The sequence below is a fragment of the Heptranchias perlo genome, chromosome 4, assembly GCF_035084215.1.
Source record: "Heptranchias perlo isolate sHepPer1 chromosome 4, sHepPer1.hap1, whole genome shotgun sequence".
NCBI classification, from domain to species: Eukaryota; Metazoa; Chordata; class Chondrichthyes; order Hexanchiformes; family Hexanchidae; genus Heptranchias; species Heptranchias perlo.
Genome location: NC_090328.1, coordinates 23,861,043 through 23,882,156, shown reverse-complemented (window position 1 = coordinate 23,882,156; position 21,114 = coordinate 23,861,043). Strand labels below are relative to the sequence as shown.

At 44.2% G+C, this 21,114-nt stretch overlaps 1 protein-coding gene across 1 annotated transcript in view; it reads left to right on the top strand.

The window, feature by feature from the left end:
- The window catches only part of LOC137320782 (ufm1-specific protease 2-like), a 52,804-nt gene that overhangs the window by 23,504 nt on the left and 8,186 nt on the right, over positions 1-21,114 (top strand). The window contains exons 6-8 of the mRNA XM_067982606.1: positions 1,751-1,943; positions 5,515-5,658; positions 5,844-6,008. Of these exons, the coding sequence (XP_067838707.1) occupies positions 1,751-1,943; positions 5,515-5,658; positions 5,844-6,008 (502 nt within the window). The remainder of the gene's footprint in view (positions 1-1,750; positions 1,944-5,514; positions 5,659-5,843; positions 6,009-21,114) is intronic.

Genomic DNA, 21,114 nt, shown 5'->3' with positions numbered 1-21,114 from the left:
TCAAACAATTTTCCCTTTTAAAACTCTTGAGTTTGTGGCTGATTTAAAAAGTAGGGGCGCTAAATTGGGCCGTGTAGCACCCGTTGTTTCAGTGCTACACGGCTTCTCCGACATCCACGATGGCGTCTTGGATGCGCACGCATGTTTCTAGATAATGAACGCTGGAATCGTATAAAGTAGAGAGCAAATAGCTTCAATCTGTGTGGAACGCTGATTTAAAGTGATAGACACCATTTTGGCACTTAACGCTCAACTCAGTGCACAGTTAACTAAACGGTTAACTCCGACCATCTGAACGTGTCTTAGTGTGCCTGGAGGACCCCCCACCGGTGCTATTTAAAGGGACCATGCAGGATTTACAGGTTAGTGGCTGGATTATTGCTTCTGGCTGCTGAGACATTTGTAACTGTTTTTGGAGATCTCTTAGACTTGAATACTAGGATGCGGGGACATAGCCTAACATTTAGAGCCAGGACGTGCAGGTGTGAAGTTAGGAAATGCTTCTACATGCAAAGGGTGGGAGATGTTTGGAATGCTCTTCTGCAGGCGGCAGTTGATGCTAGCTTACTTGTGAATGTTAAATCTGAGTGATAGATTTCTGTGAACCAAGGGTATTAAGGGATATGGGGCTAAGGCAGGTATATGGAGTTAGGTCACAGGTCCACCATGATCTCATTGAATGGTGGAACAGGCACGAGGGGCTAAATGCCACTGCCACTTGCTGCCTTATGATATGTGCCACCTTCTGTAAGAAAGCGGGACGTGTGTCTGGGTGATGTGCCTGTCCTGGTTGAATAGCTTCCAGTGTGTGTGGCCTGTGAGTGGGTGGCTTGAAACAGTGGTAATGTGTAAGGGTGAGAGGAAGCATCTGGATGGAAGAGTTGAGTACTGATGGAAAGAGTGAGTTTGGAGATACGTGGTGATGGGGGGTGCAGTGTGTGGTGCAGTTGGTAAGAGACGCCACTTGACAGTTGATCTCATTCACCTTAATCACTCATGTCAAAGCATTGAACTTCTTCCTGCATTGCATCCATGTTTATGTTGCTGTGCGCCTGCCATTGACTTCATCCCCCGCTGCCTCCCATTGCCTTTTGCATATATGTCTGGAGGGCCTCTTGCCCACCCACTCCCCCTGTGGATATAGGATGTCCCTCCTTCTGTCCACCTCTTGCATTAAGTTCTCTAGTGCATCAGCAGAGAATCTTGGTGTATGCACTCTCGCAGGCCTGGTACCAACTTGGATCGGCAGATTGGTGAGGTCTGGCGTGCAGATTGGAGAATGTGGGATTTAGTAGTGCGCAACCTTTATTCACTGTTTTAACGAAACTCATCAGTGTGTAAACATAGGGATGGGACCTGCATTTGTGTTTTATGTGTGCAATGTTTGATCTCCGTTCAGACTCCATGCAGGCAGTAGACTGTTATTTTCAGCAAATAACAGGTACCAGCTACCTTTAAGAGATTTCTAAGGAACATCCTCCCTTTGAGATTGAGCTCCCCCTGGTGGTGGAAAGTGTGAATTGCATTGATTCCACGTGGAAGGCCTGGAATGGAACGCTGATTGCAGGTGGGCCGAAACTTGCGTCCTGCCTGTGCTGGGGTCATTGGGCACGGGGTAATAGCACATCCCGCTACCTACACCCTATCACGCCCCTGAACAATTTTTTCCCCCTATGTTTCTTATTAAATTGTGCTGTGTATGTAGTTTAAACATGCCTTTAGTATTAACTATAGATTATGTTTTTGACAGACTACAGGATCAGTTTGTGGAAGCAGTTTCTTCACAGCTGTCTGAAATGGAGAAGTGCATTCAGAAATATACAAAAGGACAGTCTGTCCCAGTACCGCAAGCATTCCACTTTGAATTGCCAGAGAAAACTACTCTTACTACAGTGATATACCCTGCTGGAATCTCTGATGAAACTCTGGAACCACAACGAAAAGTATGGTTGGAGTCCAGGTCACTTTTTCCATTTGTACAGTCTGTCCATGAATTACTAAATGTTTAAAGAGCAGTTTATTTTGTCAATTTCAGATCGATCCTCAATTGTTTAAATGGCACAATCTGTCTTTTCACCCTTTCCAATATGTGTTTCAGTTGGTTATAATTAGGAAATGTGATTTGGCATGGTGCAGTCTCCCAAGATAAATCCCGTGGAATCCACACTAACTGAGTGTGATGTGATGCCCAGTAAACCAATAAAATTCCTGGAAGCAGTGAAAGTATTGGTTTCAGAGTGATGATAAATCACTTCCCAAGCTGCTACTTCCAAATTTTTCATTTCTTACATTTGACATATTATGATAGGTCACCTGTCCAAATAAGAAACTATAAGACTTTCGAGGCAGAACCACTACACTTCCTCTACTTGCATTAAGTACCAGTGCCCCAACAATTTTCAGTATTTTTTTGCCCTGCCATCATTTGTGAGGAATTATCCTGCTTGGTGGTAGGGGAGAGGATGTTGGCTGCAAGATGCTTGGTGATTGAGTTTGGAATGGAGCCAACCCTCTGTGGCAGGTAATGTCTACACCTGAGCCAAGCAGGTCCACAGTACTTTTGATGATTGACAAGTTTTGCTTATTGAATGATACCAGGGTTTAGAGGGTTAGATTATCAAGACAGGTTTTTTTTATTCGTTCATGGATGTGGGCGTCGCTGGCAAGGCCAGCATTTATTGCCCTTCCCTAATTGTCCTCAAGAAGGTGGTGGTGAGCCTCCTTCTTGAACCGCTGCAGTCCGTGTGGTGAAGGTTCTCCCACAGTGCTGTTGGATAGGGAGTTCCAGGATTTTGACCCAGCGACGATGAAGGAACGGCGATATATTTCCAACTTGGGATGGTGTGTGACTTGGAAGGAAACCTGCAGGTGGTGTTGTTTCCATGTGCCTGCTGCCCTTGTCCTTCTAGGTGGTAGAGGTCGCGGGTTTGGGAGGTGCTGTCGAAGAAGCCTTGACAAGTTGCTGCAGTGCATCCTGTGGATGGTACACACTGCAGCCACGGTGCGCCGATGGTGAAGGGAGGGAATGTTTAAGGTGGTGGATGAGGTGCCAATCAAATGGGCTGCATTGTCCTGGATGATGTCGAGCTTCTTGAGTGTTGCCTGGATGTGTGCAGCTCCAACAAGTGGAGAGTATTCCATCTCACTCCTAACTTGTGCCTTGTAAATGTGGAAAGGCTTTGGGGAGTCAGGAGATGAGTCACTTGCCACAGAATACCCAGCCTCTGACCTGCTGTTGTGGCACAGTATTTATGTGGCTGGTCCAGTTAAGTTTCTGGTCAATGGTGACCCCCAGGATGTTGATGGTGAGGAATTCGGTGATGGTAATGCCGTTGAATGTCAAGAGGAGGTGGTTAGACTCTCTCTTGTTGGAGATGGTCATTGCCTGGCACTTGTCTGGTGCGAATGTTACTTGCCGCTTATGAGCCCAAGCCTGGATGTTGTCCAGGTCTTGCTGCATGCGGGCACGGATTGCTTCATTATCTGAGAGGTTGCGAATGGAACTGAACACTGTACAATCATCAGCGAACGTCTCCATTTTTGTCCTTGTGATGGAGGGAAGGTCATTGATGAAGCAGCTGAAGATGGTTGGGCCTAGGACACTGCCCTGAGGAACTCCTGCAGCAATGTCCTGGGGCTGAGATGATTGGCCTCCATCAACCACTACCATCTTCCTTTGTGCTAGGTATGACTCCAGCCACTGGAGAGTTTTCGCCCTGATTCCCATTAACTTCAATTTTACGAGGGCTCGCTGATGCCACACTCTATCAAATGCTGCCTTGACGTCAAGGCAGTCACTCTCGCCTCACCTCTGGAATTCAGCTCTTTTGTCCATGTTTGGACCAAGACTGTAATGTGGTCTGGAGCCGACGGAACCCAAACTGAGCATCGGTGAGCAGGTTATTGGTGAGTAAGTGCTGCTTGATAGCACTGTCGACGACACCTTCCATCACTTTGCTGATGATTGAGAGTAGACTGATGGGGCGGTAATTGGCTGAATTGGATTTGTCCTGCTTTTTGTGGACAGGACATACCTGGGCAATTTTCCACATTGTCGGGTAGATGCCAGTGTTGTAGCTGTACTGCAACGGTTTGGCTAGAGGCGTGGCTAGTTTTGGAGCACAAGTCTTCAGCACTACAGCCGGGATGTTGTCGGGGCCCATAGCCTTTGTTGTATCCAGTTGCATAAACTTGGCTTATAGTCCCCTGAGTTTAGAAGATTGAGGGGTGATCTGATCGAGGTGTTTAAAATGTTGAAAAAATTTGATAAAGTAGATACAGAGAAACTATTTCCTCCGGTGGCAGAATCAAGAACAAGGGGACATAATCTTAAAATTAGAGAGAGACCATTCAGGAGTGAAATCAGGAAGCATCTTTTCTCACACATGGCAGTGGAAATCTGGAACACTCTCCCACAAAAGATTGTGGTGCTCGTCAGTTGGAGCTGTCAAGACTGAGATGGATAGACTTTTGTTAGATAAGAGCATCAAGGGATAGGGATAAAGGCAGGTAAATAGAGATGAGGTGCAGATCAGCCATGGTGTAATTGAATGGCAGAGCATGCCCGAGGGGCTGTATGGCTTACTCCTGTTCCTAAGGGGCTGGGAGTGTTCTATCTTGGCTTCAGATAACCCTGTATGTAAGGCAATACATTAATGAGTAGAGTGATCCTGGCTGGACAAACGGCAGGAAATCTCCTGTGCTGACCGGCTGCATGGATTAAACTCCAGTAGTAACCATGCAAGTGTTTGGGAGGCCAGCCTGCAGCTGGACTTTGGTAAATAAGTTGTGACTTTTTAAGAAATTGCATTGGGTAAAGTGAAGCTCTACCTGTATGGAAATTTTATGAAAATCTCCTTCTTCAAACATAGCTAACAACAGAACAATGCAACATCAAAGTTTTGAACTGTGTTGGAATATTACAGTGGAAGTCATCTTCCCCTTCCATGCTTACATTTGTAGTAATTCAGACTCAGTTTAGACTCAAGCCCATTGCAAAGGGGCATGCCTGTCTACCCAATTGAATTGCCTCATGTGCTTTTGGTTTTCTGATTGCTGTCCATTGCAGATGTTTGGAGGTCAAAGGATGATATAACCAATGAACAGGATAGAGTAGAACTGCAATCTAGTTACTTATTTTAGATTTTTTTTTACAGGATCTGGTTATGCTATTCCACTTCTGGAATTGGAAGTGTTTTTTCATGTTCTTGTGACCCATAGTGCAGCAGCCGTAGAAGCTGCCAGATATGTGGTTGTGTTGTTCTATTATTAGATAGGTTAGAGTAAGGAGCACAGTTGATTTTGAGTGTGCACATTTTCTACATTAACTAAGTCAACCGTCAATGGATTAACAAAGATATTGCAGAAATTAAAAGCTTATGGACTTTTATTTTGGTTGTGTTTTTAGGCTAGAATATCTGTGAAGGTTGTAAAATGAAATTCTCTAAATGATGTCCCGAGGATTTTATGAAGTCATCAGATTAAAATTTTTGCTTTTTTTTTTGATGTGTACAGGAGTTGCATACTGAACTTGGTTTAGGCAATAAACCCTTCTTTCGCCGTTCCATGGTTTATCAGTTTCCAAATGATGATTTACAGAATAAGTACCTGAGGACTGTACACAAATATATTCCTCTACCAGACACTGAGAAATTCAAGGTACATAGCTAAATTTACGATACTATATGCTGTTTTTGTAAAAAAATAGCCACAGTAACAGCGTTATTTGTAGCTACAAGCATTTTTATTTTGCATAAGTACATCGAAAATCATAACTTGACTCCATTATCTGCGCTTTAAGCTTTTGAGCTTCCAACTATTATGTTTTATTTACTTTGGAACAGATTTCTGTAGTGCATGGATCGTACACCTATCATCACTACTTGCAGGACGATATAAATGACAGTGGATGGGGTTGTGCTTACCGTTCTTTGCAAACCATTATCTCCTGGTTCAAGTATCAGGGATACATTGACAGCCCTATACCAACACATGTGGAGATCCAGCAGGTATGATCATCCCTTTAAATTAATGTCAATATTTTTCACTCTTGTCTATGGGACTTATTCATCAGGAATCCTAGAAAACACAATTTTATGCCACACGTTTTCATTTTTTAAAAAAATGTTTTGTTTAGCAACCATATAACATAGCATGTGGGGGGATAAATTTACTTTCAGAGAAGAATTTGTTTGCTGTATGATTAGATAATTTATGCCTAACGTAAAAAAATGGCTTGTTTTGCTGGAAATAAAATTTCATAAAATTTGACAGGAGAGGTTTCAGCAAATAAAGGCAATTCCTGGTGTAATGCCAGGCAGTGGCAGAGCCAGTGCGGGGTTGAAGGGGTCATGACAACCCCATTCACTTTAAGCACCCCAACACAGAATTGGAGCACGTCGCACAGGTACAATGCATTAGCTCACGTTAGTTCACTGGTCCGCTTCTGTGTTTTGTAAACTTAGCCATAACTATGTTGGGAGGAGGAGGAGGCGGCAGAGGGTGGAGCTGCTCACAGAGGGCACTTCTTGTAGGCTAAGTTAGCCAAATCTGGACATTGTCACCCCCCCCCCCCCCCCACCCCCCAAAATATTTCGGCCTAAGCTCCACCCCTGATGCCAGATCATAAGATCAAAAACTTTCAGCTTCAAACTAAGCTAAGTTGTAAAATCGGTCAGGGAACTAACAATTGACCTAATTTCCTTGGCTTAGGGAGAGGAAAGACATAAGAACATAAAAAATAGGAGCAGGAGTAGGCCAATCGGCCCCTCGAGCCTGCTCCGCCATTCAATAAGATCATGGCTGATCTGATCCTAACCTCAAATCTAAATTCATGTCCAATTTCCTGCCCGTTCCCCGTAACCCCTAATTCCCTTTACTAGCTAGGTTTCTCTCTTGATTGCTACCAGTGACCTCAGCTGCAAAGTGTGCATCTTTAAACGTGGGCTGAGAACAGGATTGGACTCATCTGTGATGCCCTCCGTGGTAGAATATCTTGCAGCTACTTACGGTTCGATCTTACAGATGAACAATGACCATTTGGGTGAGACGTTGGCTGGGCTGGTAGTACCCATGGAACTGTACATCAGTCAAGGGTAACATCGCCCGTCTCTGCCCCCTACCTCAGCTCATCTGCTGCGGAAACCCTCATCCAAGCCTATGTTACCTCTAGACTTGATTATTCCAATGCTCTCCTGGCCAGCCTCCCATTTTCCACCCTTCATAAACTTGAGCTCAAACAAAACTCTGCTGCCCGTATCCTAACTCGCACCAAGTCCCGTTCACCCATCACCCCTTTGCTCACTGACCTACATTGGCTCCTGGTCCGGCCACGCTTCAGTTTTAAAATTCGAATCCTTGTTTTTATATTCCTCCATTGCTTCGCCCCTCCCATCTCCATGACCTCCTCCAGCCCTATAACCTTCCGAGATCTCTGCGCTTGTACAATTCTGGCCTCATGTGCATCCCTGATTTTAATCACTTCCCCCATTGGCGGCCGTGCCTTCAACTGCTTAGGGCCTAAGTTCTGAAATTCCCTTCCTAAACGTATCCGCTTTTCTACCTCACTCTCCTCCTTTAAGACTCTCCTTAAAACCTACCTCACCTGTTCTAATATCGCCTTACGGTGGCTTGGTGTCAAATTTTGTTTGATAATGCTCCTGTGAAGCGCTTCGGGATGTTTTACTACATTAAAGGTGCTACATTCACTCCCTCCACCACCAGCGCATCGTGGCTGCAGTGTGTACCGCCTACAAGATGCACTGCAGCAACTCGCCAAGGCTCTTTCGACAGCACCTCCCAAACCTGCGACCTCTACCACTTAGGACAAGGGCAGCAGGCACATGGGAACAACACCACCTGCAGGTTCCCCTCCAAGTCACACACCATCCTGATTTGGAAATATATTGCCGTTCCTTCATCATTGCTGGGTCAAAATCCTGGAACTCCCCACCTAACAGCACTGTGGGAGTATCTTCATCACATGGACTGCAGCGGTTCAAGAAGGCGGCTCACCACCACCTTTTCAAGAGCAATTAGGGATGGGCAATAAATGCTGGCCTTGCCAGCGATGCCCACATCCTATGAATGAATACAAAAAATACATAAATGCAAGTTGTTGTTGAATGATCACCGCACAGTCCTTGTGGAGACCAAGTCCCTCCTGCGGAATCTGCGGTCCTGTCACATCCAGTCATGTATGGTTGTGGACAGTTAGTCAACTAACTGGTGGAGGAGCATCCATGAACTTCCCTATCTTTAATGATGACGGAGCCCAGTATGTGAACTCAAAAAAACAAGGCCATAATGTTCCAACTGTCTTCAGCTAGAAGTACCGACTGGATGATCCTTCTCTGTCTCCTCCCCACCATCACAGATGCCGGTCTTCAACCAAATCAATGCACTGCACGTGATATCAAGAAACGGCTGAGTGCAGTGGACACAGCAAACACTATGGGCCCTAACAACATCCTGGCTGTAATGCTGAAGAACTATCCTCCAGAACTAATCGTTCCTCTAGCCAAGCTGTTCCAGTACTGCTACGACACTGGCATCTACTTGACAATGAGAAAATTGTTCACGTATGTCCTGTCCACAAAAAGCAGGATAAATCCAACTCAGCCAATTAGCACTCAATCATCAGCAAAGTGATGGAAGGAGTCGTTAACCACTGCTATCATACGAACATACGGATTAAGAGCAGGAGTAGGCCTGTCGGCCCCTCGAGCCTGCTCTGCCATTTGATAAGATCATGGCTGATCTGATTGTGACCTCAACCCTACTTTCCTGTCTACCTACTATAACCTTTGACTCCCTTGTTAATCAAGAATCTATCTAACTCAGCCTTAAAAATATTCAATGACCCTGCTTCCACTGCTCTCTGGGGAAGGGAGTTCCACAGACTCACGACCCTCTGAGAGAAAACACTCTCCTCATTTCCATCTTAAATGGAAAACCCATTATTTTTAAACTGTGGCCCCTAATTCTAGTCTCTCCCACAAGGGGAAACATCCCCTCAGCATCTACCTCTTCTAGTCCCCTCAGGATCTTATATGTTTCAATAAGATCACCTCTCATTCTTCTAAACTCCAGTGTATACAGGCCCAACTTGTCCAACCTTTCCTAAGATAACCCCCTCATCCCAGGAATCAGTTGAGTGAACCTTCTCTGAACCGCCTCTAAGGCAATTATGTCCTTTCTTAAATAAGGAGACCAAAACTGCACACAGTGTTCTAGATGTGGTCTCACCAATGCCTTGTACAACTGCAGCAAAACATCTCTACTTTTATATTCCATTCCCCTTGCAATAAATGACAACATTCCATTTGCCTTCCTAATCACTTGCTGTACCTGCATACTAACTTTTTGTGATTCATGTACTAGGACACCCAGATCCCTCTGTACCTCAGTTCTGCAATCTCTCGCCATTTAAATAATATACTGCTTTTCTATTCTTCCTGCCAAAGTGGACAAGTTGCCCACTCACTTAACCTATCTATATTTCTTTGCAGACTCCTTATGTCCTCTTCACGACTTACTCTCCTGCCTACCTTTTGTGTCATCAGTAAATTTAGCAACCATACATTTGGTCCCTTCATCCAAGTCATTGATTTAGATTATAAATAGTTGAGGCCCAAGCACTGATCCCTGTGGCACTCTATTCGTTACATCTTGCCAACCTGAAAATGACCCATTTATGCCTACTCTCTGTTTCCTGTTAGCTAACCAATCCTTTATCCATGCTAATATGTTACCCCTTACACCATGAGCTCTTATTTTGTGTAGTAGCCTTTGAAGTGGCATCTTGTCAGAAGCCTTCTGGAAATCCAAGTAAACCACATCCACAGGATCCCCTTTATCCACGTTGCTTGTTACTTTCTCAAAGAACTCTAATAAATTAATCAAACACTATTTCCCTTTCACAAAGCTGTGTTGATTCTGCCTGACTGCATTGAGATTTTCTAAGTGCCCTGCTATAGTCTCCTCCTTAATAACAGGTTCTAGCATTTTCCCTATGACAGATGTTAAGCTAACTGGCACTTACTCACCAATAACCTGCTCACTAATGCTCAGTTTGGGTTCTGCCAGGTCCACACAGCTCCAGACCTCATTACCACCTTGGTCCAAACATGGACACGAGCTAAATTGCAGAGGTGACGTGAGAGTGACTGCGCTAGACATCATGGCAGTGAGTGTAGCAACAAGGAATCCTAGTTAAAGTGAAGTCAGTGGGGATCGGGGGAAAACTCTCCAGTGACTGAAATCATTCCTGGCACAAAGGAAGACGGTTATGGTTTTTGGAGGCCAATTGCCTGAGCCCCAGGACATCACTGCAGGACGTCTTCAGGGCAGCGTCCTAGGCTCAATTATCTTCAGCTGCTTCATCAATGACGTTCCTTCCATCATAAGGTCAGAAAAGGGGATGTTTTGCTGATGATTGCAGAGTGTTCAATTCCATTTGCAATTCCTCAGATAATGAAGCGGTCTGTGCCCGCATGCAGTAATACCTGGACGACATCCAGGCTTGGGCTGATAAGCGGCAACTAACATTCACGCCACACGAGTGCCAGGTAGTGACCATCTCCAACAGGATTAGAGCCTAACCACATCTCTATGGCAGTACCATTGCTAAATCTTCTACCATCATCATCCTAGGGGTCACCATTGACCAGAAACTCAACTGGACTAGCCACATAAATGCCATGGCTGCTAAAGCAGGTCAGAGGCTGGGTATTCTGCGTCGAGTGGCTTAACTCCTGACTCCCCAAAACCTCTCCCATCACCTACGAAGCATGTTAGGAGTGTGATTGAATACTCTCCAGTTTCCTGGATGGGTGCAGCTGCAACAATACTCAAGAAGCTCGACACCATCCAGAACAAAGCAGTCCGGTTGATCGGCACCCCATCCATGAGCTTAAATAACCATTCCCTCCACCAGTGTGGCTGCAGTGTGTGCTATTTACAGGATGCAACTGCAGTAAGTCGCCAAGGCTTCTTTGGCAGCATCTCTCAAATCTGTGACCTCCACCACCTAAAAGGACACAGGCAGCAGGTGCGTGGGAAAATAATAGTCTTCAAGTTCCCCTCCAAAGCCGCGCATCATCCTGACTTGGACATATATCGCCGTTCCTTCATTGTCTCCCGATCAAAATTCTAGAACCTCCTACCTAACAGTGTTGTGGAAGTCCTTTCACCACACGGACTGCAGTGGTTCAAGAAGACGGCACACCACCACTTTCTCAAGGGCAACTAGGGATGGGCAATAAATGCCGGCTTTGCTAATGACACCCATATCCCGAAAATGAATTAGATAAAAGAGTCAGCCCCTACAGTGGAAAAGGGGGAGAAAAATGAAGGGAGTGCAGGGGAAGCATTTTTTTATCACTATTATTGCATTTTTCCTACATTTGTGCATGGGATTTGGACGATGCCGGCAGGGATACATTTACTGACAATCCCGAGTTGCCCTGAGAAAGGTGGTGGTAAGTAGTGAAATCTCTTAAACTTGCCATGTCAGCTGTGGCTCATTGGTAGCACTCTCACCTCTGAGTCAGAAGGTTGTAGGTTCGTGTCCCACGCCAGGGACTTGAGCACAAAATCTCGGCTGACACTCTAGTGCAATGTCTTTCAGATGAGACATTAAACCGAGGCCCATTTGCCCTCTCAGGTGGATGTAAAAGATCCCATTCCACTATTTCGAAGAAGAGCCTGGGAATTCTCCCTGGTTTCCTGGCCGATATTTATCCCTCAACCAACACCTTTTTTTAAAAAAAACAGATTATCAGATTGCTGTTTGTGGGATCCTACAGTAATAGTAGGGGATTTCAACTACCCTAATATTAACTGTGTGAATGGTATAGAGGGTGTAGAATTCTTAAATTGCATACAGGAGAATTTTTTTTAGCCAGTATATAGCAAGCCCAAGGAGAGGGGGGGCAGTTCTGGATTTAGTTCTAGGAAATGAAGAGGGGCAGGTGGAAGAAGTAGCAGTGGGAGAGCATTTTGGTGGTAGTGATCATAATACAGTTAGTTTTAGCATAGTTATGGAAGGACAAAGACAGAGCAGGAGTTAAAGTTTTCAATTGGGGAAAGGCCAATTTCGCTAAACTGAGAAGTGATTTAGCAGAAGTAAACTGGAAACAGCTACTTGAAGGTAAATCAGTGTCAGAGCAGTGGGAGACATTCAAAGGGGTGATCCAAGGGGTTCAGGGTAAACATGTTCCCACAAAGAAAAAGGGAGGGGCTGCCAAATCTAGAGCCCCCTGAAAGTCAAGAAGCATTCAAGGTAAGTTGAGGCAGAAAAAGAAAGCCTATGATAGGGAACTCAATACTACGGAAAGCTTAGAGTATACAAAGTGCAAGGGTGAAGTTAAAAAGGAAATTAGGAAAACAAAAAGAGTGCATGAAAAAATATTAGCAGGTAAAATCAAAGAAAACCCAAAGATGTTTTATAAATATATTAAGAGCAAGAGGATAACTAAGGAAAGAGTAGGGCCTATTATAGACTTAAAAGGTTAGCTATGTGTGGAGGTAGATGATGTGGGTATGGTTCTTAATGAATACTTTGCATCTGTTTTCACAAAGGAGAGGGATAATGCAGGGATTGAAGTTAAGGAGGAGAAGTGTGAAATATTGGATGGGATAAACATAGTGCGAGAGGAAGTATTAAAGGGATTAGCATCTTTGAAAGTGGATAAATCACCAGGGCCGGATGAAATGTTTCCCAGGCTGTTAAAAGAAGCGAGGGAGGAAATAATGGAGGTTTTAACAATCATTTTCTAAACGTCACTGGATACAGGCGTAGTACCGGAGGATTGGAGGACTGCTAACGTTGTACGATTGTTTAAAAAGGGAGTGAAAGATAGACCGAGTAATTACAGGCCAGTCAGCCTAACCTCGGTGGCGAGCAAATTATTGGAATCAATTCTGAGGGACAGGATAAACTGTCACTTAGAAAGGCACGGGCTAATCAAGGACAGTCAGCATGGATTTTTTAAGGGGAGGTCGTGTCTGACTAACTTGATTGAATTTTTCGAAGAGGTGACGAGGATCGATGAGGGTAGTGTAATTGATGTAGTCTACGTGGATTTTAGCAAGGCTTTTGACAAGGTGCCACATGGCAGATTGGTCAAAAAAGTAAAGGCCCATGGGATCCAAGGGAATGTAGCAAATTGGATCCAAAATGGGCTCAGTGTCAGGAAGCAAAGGGTAATGGTCGACAGGTGTTTTTGTGACTGGTAGGCTGTTTCCAGTGGGGTGCCGCAGGGCTCAGTACGAGGTCCTTTGCTTTTTGTGGTATACATTAACGATTTGGACTTAAACGTAGGGGCATGATTAAGAAATTTGCGGATGACACAAAGATAGGCCGTGTGGTTGATAGTGAAGAGGAAAGCTATAAACCTCAGGAAGATATCAATGGACTGGTCAGATGGGCAGAAAAGTGGCAAATGGAGTTTAATCTGGAGAAGTGTGAGGTAATGCATTTGGGGAGAGCAAACAAGGCAAGGGAATACACAATAAATGGGAGGATACTGAGAGGTGTAAAGGAAGTGAGGAACCCTGGACTCGATAAAATTAACATTAGTAAAGCAACAGTAATGAAGAAAATAATAGCACTAAAGAGTGACAAATCCCCAGGACCAGATAGTTTCCATCCCAGGGTTTTAAAGGAAGTAGGTGAGCACATTGCAGATGCCCTAACTATAATCTTTCAAAGTTCTCTAGATTCAGGAACTGTCCCTCTAGATTGGAAAATTGCACATGTCACTCTGCTTTTTAAGAAAAGAGAGAGAGGGAAACCAGGGAATTATAGACCAGTTAGCCAAACATCTGTTGTGGGGAAAATGCTGGAGTCTATAATTAAGGATAGGGTGACTGAACACCTCGAGAATTTTCAGTTAATCAGAGAGCCAGCATGGGTTTGTGAAAGGTAGGTCGTGCCTAACAAACCTGATTGAATTTTTTGAAGAGGTGACTAAAGTAGTTGTCAGGGGAATGTCAATGGATGTTATTTATATGGACTTCGAGAAGGCATTTGATAAGGTCCCACATAAGAGACTGTTAGCTAAGATAGAAGCCCATGGAATCGAGGGAAAAGTGCGGACTTGGTTAGGAAATTGGCTGAGCGAAAGACGACAGAGAGTAGGGATAATGGGTAGGTACTCACATTGGCAGGATGTGACTAGTGGAGTCTCGTAGGGATCTGTCTTGGGGCCTCAATTATTCACTATTTATTAAAGACTTAGATGAAGGCATAGAAAGTCTCAAATCTAAGTTTGCCGATGACAAAAAGATTGGTGGCATTGTAAGCAGTGTAGACGAAAACATAAAATTACAAAGCGATATTGATAGATTAGGTGAATGGGCAAAACTGTGGCAAATGGAATTCAATGTAGACAAATGTGAGGTTATCCACTTTGGATCAAAAAAGGATAGAACAGAGTACTTTCTAAATGTTAAAAACAGTGGATGTCCAAAGGGACCTAGGGGTTCAGGTACATGGATCATTGAAGTGTCATGTACAAAGGGGCAGAAGTTATGCTGCAGCTATACAAAACCCTGGTTAGACCGCACCTGGAGTACTGTGAGCAGTTCTGGGCACCGCACCTTCAGAAGGACATATTGGCCTTGGAGGGAGTGCAGCATAGGTTTACTAGAATGATACCCGGACTGCAAGGGTTAAGTTACGAGGAGAGATTACACAAATTGGGGTTGTATTCTCTGAAGTTCAGAAGGTTAAGGGGTGATCTGATCGAAGTTTATAAGATATTAAGGGGAACAGATAGGGTGGAAAGAGAGAAACTATTTCCGCTGGTTGGGGATTTTAGGAGTAGGGGGCACAGTCTAAAAATTAGAGCCAGACCTTTCAGGAGCGAGATTAGAAAACATTTCTACACACAAAGGGTGGTAGAAGTTTGGAACTCTCTTCCACAAACGGCAATTGATACTAGCTCAATTGCTAAATTTAAATCTGAGATAGATAGCTTTTTGGCAACCAAAGGTATTAAGGGATATGGGCCAAAGGCAGGTATATGGAGTTAGATCACAGATCAGCCATGATCTTATCAAATGGCGGAGCAGGCACGAGGGGCTGAATGGCCTACTCCTGTTCCTATGCATGTCCACAGATCCCTGAACGTAGCAGGACACATAGATAAGGTGGTTAAGAAGGCATATGGAATACTTTCCTTTATTAGCCGAGTCATAGAATATGGTGCTAGGGTCAAGGATGTCACGGAGCGGCTGCAGGGCATTCTGTAGGGGGAGGGTGAACAGCTAGTAGTCGTGGTCCATAGCGGTACCAACAACATAGGTTTAAAAAAAAAGGGATGAGGTCCTGCAAGGTGAATTTAAGGAGTTGGGAGATAAATTAAAAAGCAGGACCTCAAAGGTAGTGATCTCAGGATTACTACCAGTGCCACGTGCTCGTGAGTACAGGAACAGGAGAATAGAACAGATGAATGCATGGCTGCAGGGATGGTGTAGGAGGGAGGGATTTAGATTCCAGGGACATTGGGACCGGTTCTGGGGAAGGTGGGACCTGTACAAGCGGGACGGATTACACCCGAGCAGGACCGGGACCGATGTCCTCGCGGGGGTGTTTGCTAGTGCTGTTGGGGAACGTTTAAACTCGAAAGGCAGGGGGATGGGAACCTGAGCAGGGAGACAGAGGAGGGGGAAACAAGGATAGAAACAAAAGACAGAAAGGGAAGAAGCAATAGTGGAAAGCAGAGAAAACAAGGGCGAATAACAAATAGGGCCATCGTGCAAAATAATACTAAGATGACTAGCAATCTTAAAAAGACAAGTCTAAAGGCATTGTGTCTTCATGCGCAGAGCATTCGTAATAAGGTAGATGAATTAACAGTGCAGATAGATATTAACGGGTATGATATAGTTGCGATTATGGGGACATGGCTGCAGGGTGACCAAGGATGGGAACTGAACATCCAGGTGTATTCAATATTTAGGAAGGACAGGCAAAAAGGGAAAGGAGGTGGGGTAGAGTTGCTAGTAAAGGAGGAAATCAATGCAATACTGAGGAAGGATATTGGCTCAGAAAATCACGAGTGGAATCTGTATGGGTGGAGCTAAGAAACACCAAGGGGCAGAAAACGTTGGGGGTTGTCTATAGGTCCCCAAACAGTAGTGGAGATGTAGGTGAGGGCATTAAACAGGAAATTCGAAACGCATGCAAGAAGGGTACAACTATAATCATGGGAGACTTTAATTTACATTTAGATTGGTCAAACCAAATTAGCAATAATACTGTGGGGGAGGAATTCCTGGAGTGTGCACATGATGGATTTCTGGACCAATATGTTGAGGAACCTACCAGAGAACAGGCGATCCTGGACTTGGTATTGTGCAATGAGAAAGGATTAATTAACAATCTTGTTGTGCCGGGTCCCTTAGGGAAGAGCGACCGTACCATGATAGAATTCCTCATTAAGATGGAGAGTGAAGTAGTTGAATCCGAAACTCGGGTCCTGAATCTAAATAAAGGAAATTACGAAAGTATGAGGTGCGAGATGGCTAGGATAGATTGGGGAATTTTACTAAAAGGGATGACGGTGGATAGGCAATGGCGAATATTTAAAGAACGTGTGCAGGAATTACAACAATTATTCATTCCTGTCTGGTGCAAAAATAAAACAGGAAAGGTGGCTCAACCGTGGCTTACAAAAGAAATTAGGGATAGTATTAGGTCCAAAGAGGAAACATATAAAATTGCCAGAAAAAGCGGCAAGCCTGAGGATTGGGAGCAGTTTAGAAATCAGCAAAGGAGAACAAAGAGATTGATTAAGAGGGGAAAAATAGAGTATGAGAGTAAACTAGCAGGGAACATAAAAACTGACTGTAAAAGCTTCAATAAATATGTCAAGAGAAAAAGATTAGTGAAGACAAATGTAGGTCCCTTACAGTCAGAAATGGGGGAAATTACAATGGGGAACAAAGAAATGGCAGAACAATTAAACACATACTTTGGTTCTGCCTTCACAAAGGAGGACACAAATAACCTCCCGGAAATGTTAGGGAGCCAAGGGTCTATTGAGAGAGAGGAACTGAAGGAAATCAGTATTAGTAAAAAAAAATAGTGCTAGGGAAATTAATGGGGCTAAAGGCTGACAAATCCCCAGGGCCTGATAATCTACATCCCAGAGTACTAAAGGAAGTGGCCCTGGAAATAGTGGATGCATTGGTGCTCATCTTCCAAAATTCTATAGACTCTGGAACAGTTCCTACAGATTGGAGGGTGGCAAATGTAACCCCACTATTTAAAAAAGGAGGGAGAGAAAATTCAGGGAATTACAGACCAGTTAGCCTAACATCAGTAGTGGGGAAAATGCTAGAGTCTATTATAAAGGATGTGATAACAGAACACTTGGAAGCATTAATGGGATTGGAGAAAGTCAGCATGCAAAAACTGGAGTGAGAACCAGTGAATGTGGTGTACTTGGATTTTCAGAAGGCTTTTGATAAGGTCCCACACAAGAGGTTAGTGTGCAAAATTAAAGCACATGGGATTGGGGGGAATATACTGGCATGGATTGAGAATTGGTTGACAGACAGGAAACAGAGAGTAGGAATAAACGGGTCTTTTTCCGGGTGGCAGGCAGTGACAAGTGGGGTACCGCAGGGATCAGTGTTGGGCCCCAGCTATTCACAATATATATCAATGATTTGGATGAGGGAACTGAATGTAACATTTCCAAGTTTGCAGATGACACAAAGCTGGGGTAGAATGTGAGCTGTGAGGAGGATGCAAAGAGGCTTCAATGTGATTTAGACAAGTTGGGTGAGTGGGCAAGAACATGGCAGATGCAGTATAACGTGGATAAATGTGAGGTTATCCACTTTGGTTGTAAAAATAGAAAGGCAGATTATTATCTGAATGGTGATAGATTGGGAAAAGGGGAGGTGCAATGAGACCTGGGTGTCCTTGTACACCAGTCGCTGAAAGTGAGCATTCAGGTGCAGCAAGCAGTTAGGAAGGTGAATGGTATGTTGGCGTTCATTGTAAGAGGATTTGAGTACAGGAACAGGGATGTTTTACTGCAATTGTACAGGGCCTTGGTGAGACCACATCTGGAGTATTTTGTGCAGTTTTGGTCTCCTTATCCAAGGAAGGGTGTCCTTGCCATGGAGGGAGTGCAACGAAGGTTTACCAGACTGATTCCTGGGATGGCAGGACTGACGTATGAGGAGAGATTGGGTCGACCAGGCCCATATTCACTAGAGTTTAGAAGAATGAGAGGTGATCTCATCGAAACATAAAATTCTAACAGGACTAGACACACTAGATGCAGGGAGGATGTTCCTGATGGTTGGGGAATCCAGAACCAGGGGTCACAGTCTCAGGATACGGGGTATGCCATTTAGAACAGAGATGAGGAGAAATTTCTTCACTCAGAGGGTGGTGAACCTGTGGAATTCTTTACCACAGAAGGCAGTGGAGGCCAAGTCATTAGATGTATTCAAGAAGGAAATAGATATATTTCTTAATGCTTAAGGGATCAAGGGATGTGGGGAAAAAGCAGGAACAGGGTACTAAGTTAGACAATAAGCCATGATCATTTTGAATGGCGGGGCAGGCCCAAAGGGCCGAATGGCCTACTCTTGCTCCTATTTTCTATGTTTCTATAAAAGCAGAGATGTTCTGCTGGAACTGTATAAAACACTAGTTAGGCCACAGCTTGAGTACTGTGTACAGTTCTGGTCACCACATTACAGGAAGGATGTAATTGCACTAGAAAGGGTACAGAGGAGATTTACGAGGATGTTGCCAGGACTGGAGGAATTTAGCTGTGATGACAGATTGGATAGGCTGGGGTTGTTTTCCTTGGAACAGAGGAGGCTGAGGGGTGATTTGATTGAGGTGTACAAAATTATGAGGGGCCTAGATAAGACTGGATAGGAAGGACCTATTTCCCTTAGTGGAGGGGTCAATAACCAGGGGGCATAGATTTAAAGTAATTGGTAGAAGGATTAGAGTGGAAATGAGGAAAATCTTTTTCACCCAGAGGGTGGTGGGGGTCTGGAACTTACTGCCTGAGAGGGTGGTAGAGGCAGAAATCCTCAACTCATTTAAAAAAAAAACCTGGATGTGCACCTGAAGAGCCGTGACCTGCAGGGCTACGGACCATAGGAATATAGGAACAGGAGTAGGCCATTCAGCCTCTCGAGCCCACTCTGCCATTTGTATGCCCTTTCCTTATGTCTTTTACTGTTCCTTACCTCTTTGTCCATGGCTGTTTTTTTTGGCAAGTACAGTTCTTGCCCCTCAGGGGTATAAACCGGTTCTGTATCATGTTAAATGTTTCTTTTGAACATTTCCCATTTCTGTGCCGTAAATTTTCGATGATTCTATGCTGCCTCATTTCCTACATTACAACAGTGTCTATAGTTCAAAAGTATTTCAGTGGCAATAAAGCGCTTTGGGACGTCCTGAGGTCGTGAAAGGTGCTACATAAATGGTCTTTTTTTTTCTTTATTTTAAGTAAAATGTAATCTTAAATTATTTTTCATTTCCATCCTTCACGTAGCACAGGAATAAACTCAGGTATCAGAGAAGAATTACAGTATCATTTTTAAGATGCTTAATAACGTGGATAAGACATCGCGATGTCCCATTCCCTGTGAAACTTCTATGCTTCCCCTCCCCTTCCAGGAGTTGTCAGTTGTTTTCCCTGAGGCCAGCTTCATATGATCATCTGTTTTATATAGAATGTACATCACAGAAATAGGCCATTCAGCCCAACTGGTGTGCCGGTGTTTATTGAGCCTCCTTCTATCCCTACCAGCATAACCTTCTATTCATTTCTTCCCTCGTGTTTATGTAGTTTCCCCTTAAATGTATCTATGCTAGTCGCCTCAACCACTCCTTGTGGTAGCAAGTTCCACATTCTAATTACTCTCTGGGTAAAGAAGTTTCTTCTGAATTCCTTATTGGATTTATTAATGACTACCTTATATTTATGGCCCCTAGTTTTGGTCTCCCCCACAAGTGGAAACATCTTCTCTACTTCTACCCTATCAAACCCTTTCATAATCTTAAAGACCTCTACCAGGTCAGTCATCTCTTTTCTGGAGAAAAGAATCCCAGCCTGTTCAATCTTCCCTGATACGTATAACCTCCCAATTTTAGTATCGTCCTTGTTTGTAGATTTCACTCTGAAGCTACAGCGGTTTGAAAATAGCTGGGACTTTTTAAAAGCTGATTCCAAAGACCTGATTAAGACTGTTCTTAAATTTAAACACTGCTCAAATTATTTGAACATTGTTGGTGTTTGGCAGACACTTGTTGCCTGCTAGACACAATATGAATTCTTGCTCGTTATGACTTAATTTTCCCTAAGGGTTGAGAAAATCTGACTCTACATCTAGGAAGTCATTTACAACATACCTCTTGAGCTCAAAACAAGTTGGTAGAGTGGATTCACTACTCAAAGTAAGGTGCAGAACCAAGCAAATCTCTGCTCGGCCTAAATTACGTAGTGTCTACATTCTAATTTCAGGAGTTAGCAACTAACATTGCTTATAGCTCTGAATGTTTGCATTCAGTCTGCTTTGGTAGTTAATACATGCTTATAAGGTCTCACCAGTGGCTGCTGCCAAGATAGACCTGGACTAAAGTTGTTTGAACCAAAATCCTTGGTGTTGATGTTGATAAATTCATGCGCATTATCAGTGCTGTAGAGCATTAGAAGTTCATTATCATGGTCAAGGGATTAACAAAGTTCAGTACCAATGATACAAGTCTGAAAAGTGCCTCATTTAATATCCTTTTGAACATTAGAACATTCCCTCAGTACTGCGCTGGAGTGTCAGTCTAGCTAAAGTCCCATAACTTTTTGCAACAACTTTTCATGTCTGCCTAGGAAGGCCTCCCCGCCAGCCCTCCCGATTGAAGGCCTCGTTTCCCCACCCCTCGATCGCAGGCCTCCCCTCGGCCCTCCCAATCACCGATCTTCCCCCCCCCCCGCCCCTTGGCCCTCCTGATCCCTTCCCAGTGACCGTCCCCGGCTACGGCGTCCTGCCAGTAATGCTTGCTGCTACCCGCCGGCCAGGCTGTCCATTTGGCTGGAGGAGGCCCTACGATACGTTAATGAGACG